The following is a 649-nucleotide window of genomic DNA, read 5'->3' as shown; positions in this document are numbered from 1 at the left end:
ACCCCCGTCCCCCCCCCGGCCGGCTCTTCCGCCCTGGGGAAGCACGGAGGAGAGGGCAGGCCCTGGCAGCCACCCTGGCAGGCGGAGTTTGCAGCCCCAGCGCGTCTCTCCTGGTGTCTCCCCAGTTTCGGGGGTTTTGCCCGCCCCAGCTGCCCCGCAACATGCCTGAGCACACCACTGCCTCCAGGCTCCAGCTCTCCGGGCTGTGCTTCCTTCTCCAAATCCTCACCATCATCCTCTTCGCCGCCTTTGTCCGGTACAGCCCAGAGAGCAGCCCCGGCCCCTGCTCCCAGCAGCTGAACTGCAGCTGGAGAAACCAGGACTCGGGTTTTCAGCACCCCCGTAAGTACCCCCGCCCCGGGTGGGTGCAGAGAGCGGCTCTACCTGGTCCCCAGGCGCTGCTGAGGGGGTGGCACGGGATGTCACCATGCTCGGTCCAGGCTGCAGGCCTGTCACACCGTCCAGCTCTGGATCGGACTCCAGAGTACAACAGAGGAGGGGGAACATCAAACCGCGGGGCTGGGGTACCGGTGCATCCCACCAAGGAGGGGTCAGCGGGTGGAAAGCAGACACGCTGCAAGGATTTCCCACCTGCTCGGACAAAGCCAGGCCCAAACCAGAGATATTTGGGTCTAGGACATGCGGTTCA

At 65.3% G+C, this 649-nt stretch overlaps 1 protein-coding gene across 1 annotated transcript in view; it reads left to right on the top strand.

Annotated features, from left to right (window-relative positions):
- Window positions 1-161: 161 nt before the first annotated feature.
- RHBG (Rh family, B glycoprotein) overlaps window positions 162-649 on the top strand; it is a 4,857-nt gene continuing 4,369 nt past the window's right edge. Inside the window, exon 1 of the mRNA XM_009320488.1 lies at window positions 162-342. Within this exon, the coding sequence (XP_009318763.1) occupies window positions 162-342 (181 nt within the window). The remainder of the gene's footprint in view (window positions 343-649) is intronic.

The sequence above is a fragment of the Pygoscelis adeliae genome, unplaced genomic scaffold (assembly GCF_000699105.1).
Source record: "Pygoscelis adeliae isolate BGI_AS28 unplaced genomic scaffold, ASM69910v1 Scaffold153, whole genome shotgun sequence".
NCBI classification, from domain to species: Eukaryota; Metazoa; Chordata; class Aves; order Sphenisciformes; family Spheniscidae; genus Pygoscelis; species Pygoscelis adeliae.
The sequence above is the reverse complement of the archived record's forward strand: the minus strand, read 5'-3'. Positions and strand labels throughout refer to the sequence as shown.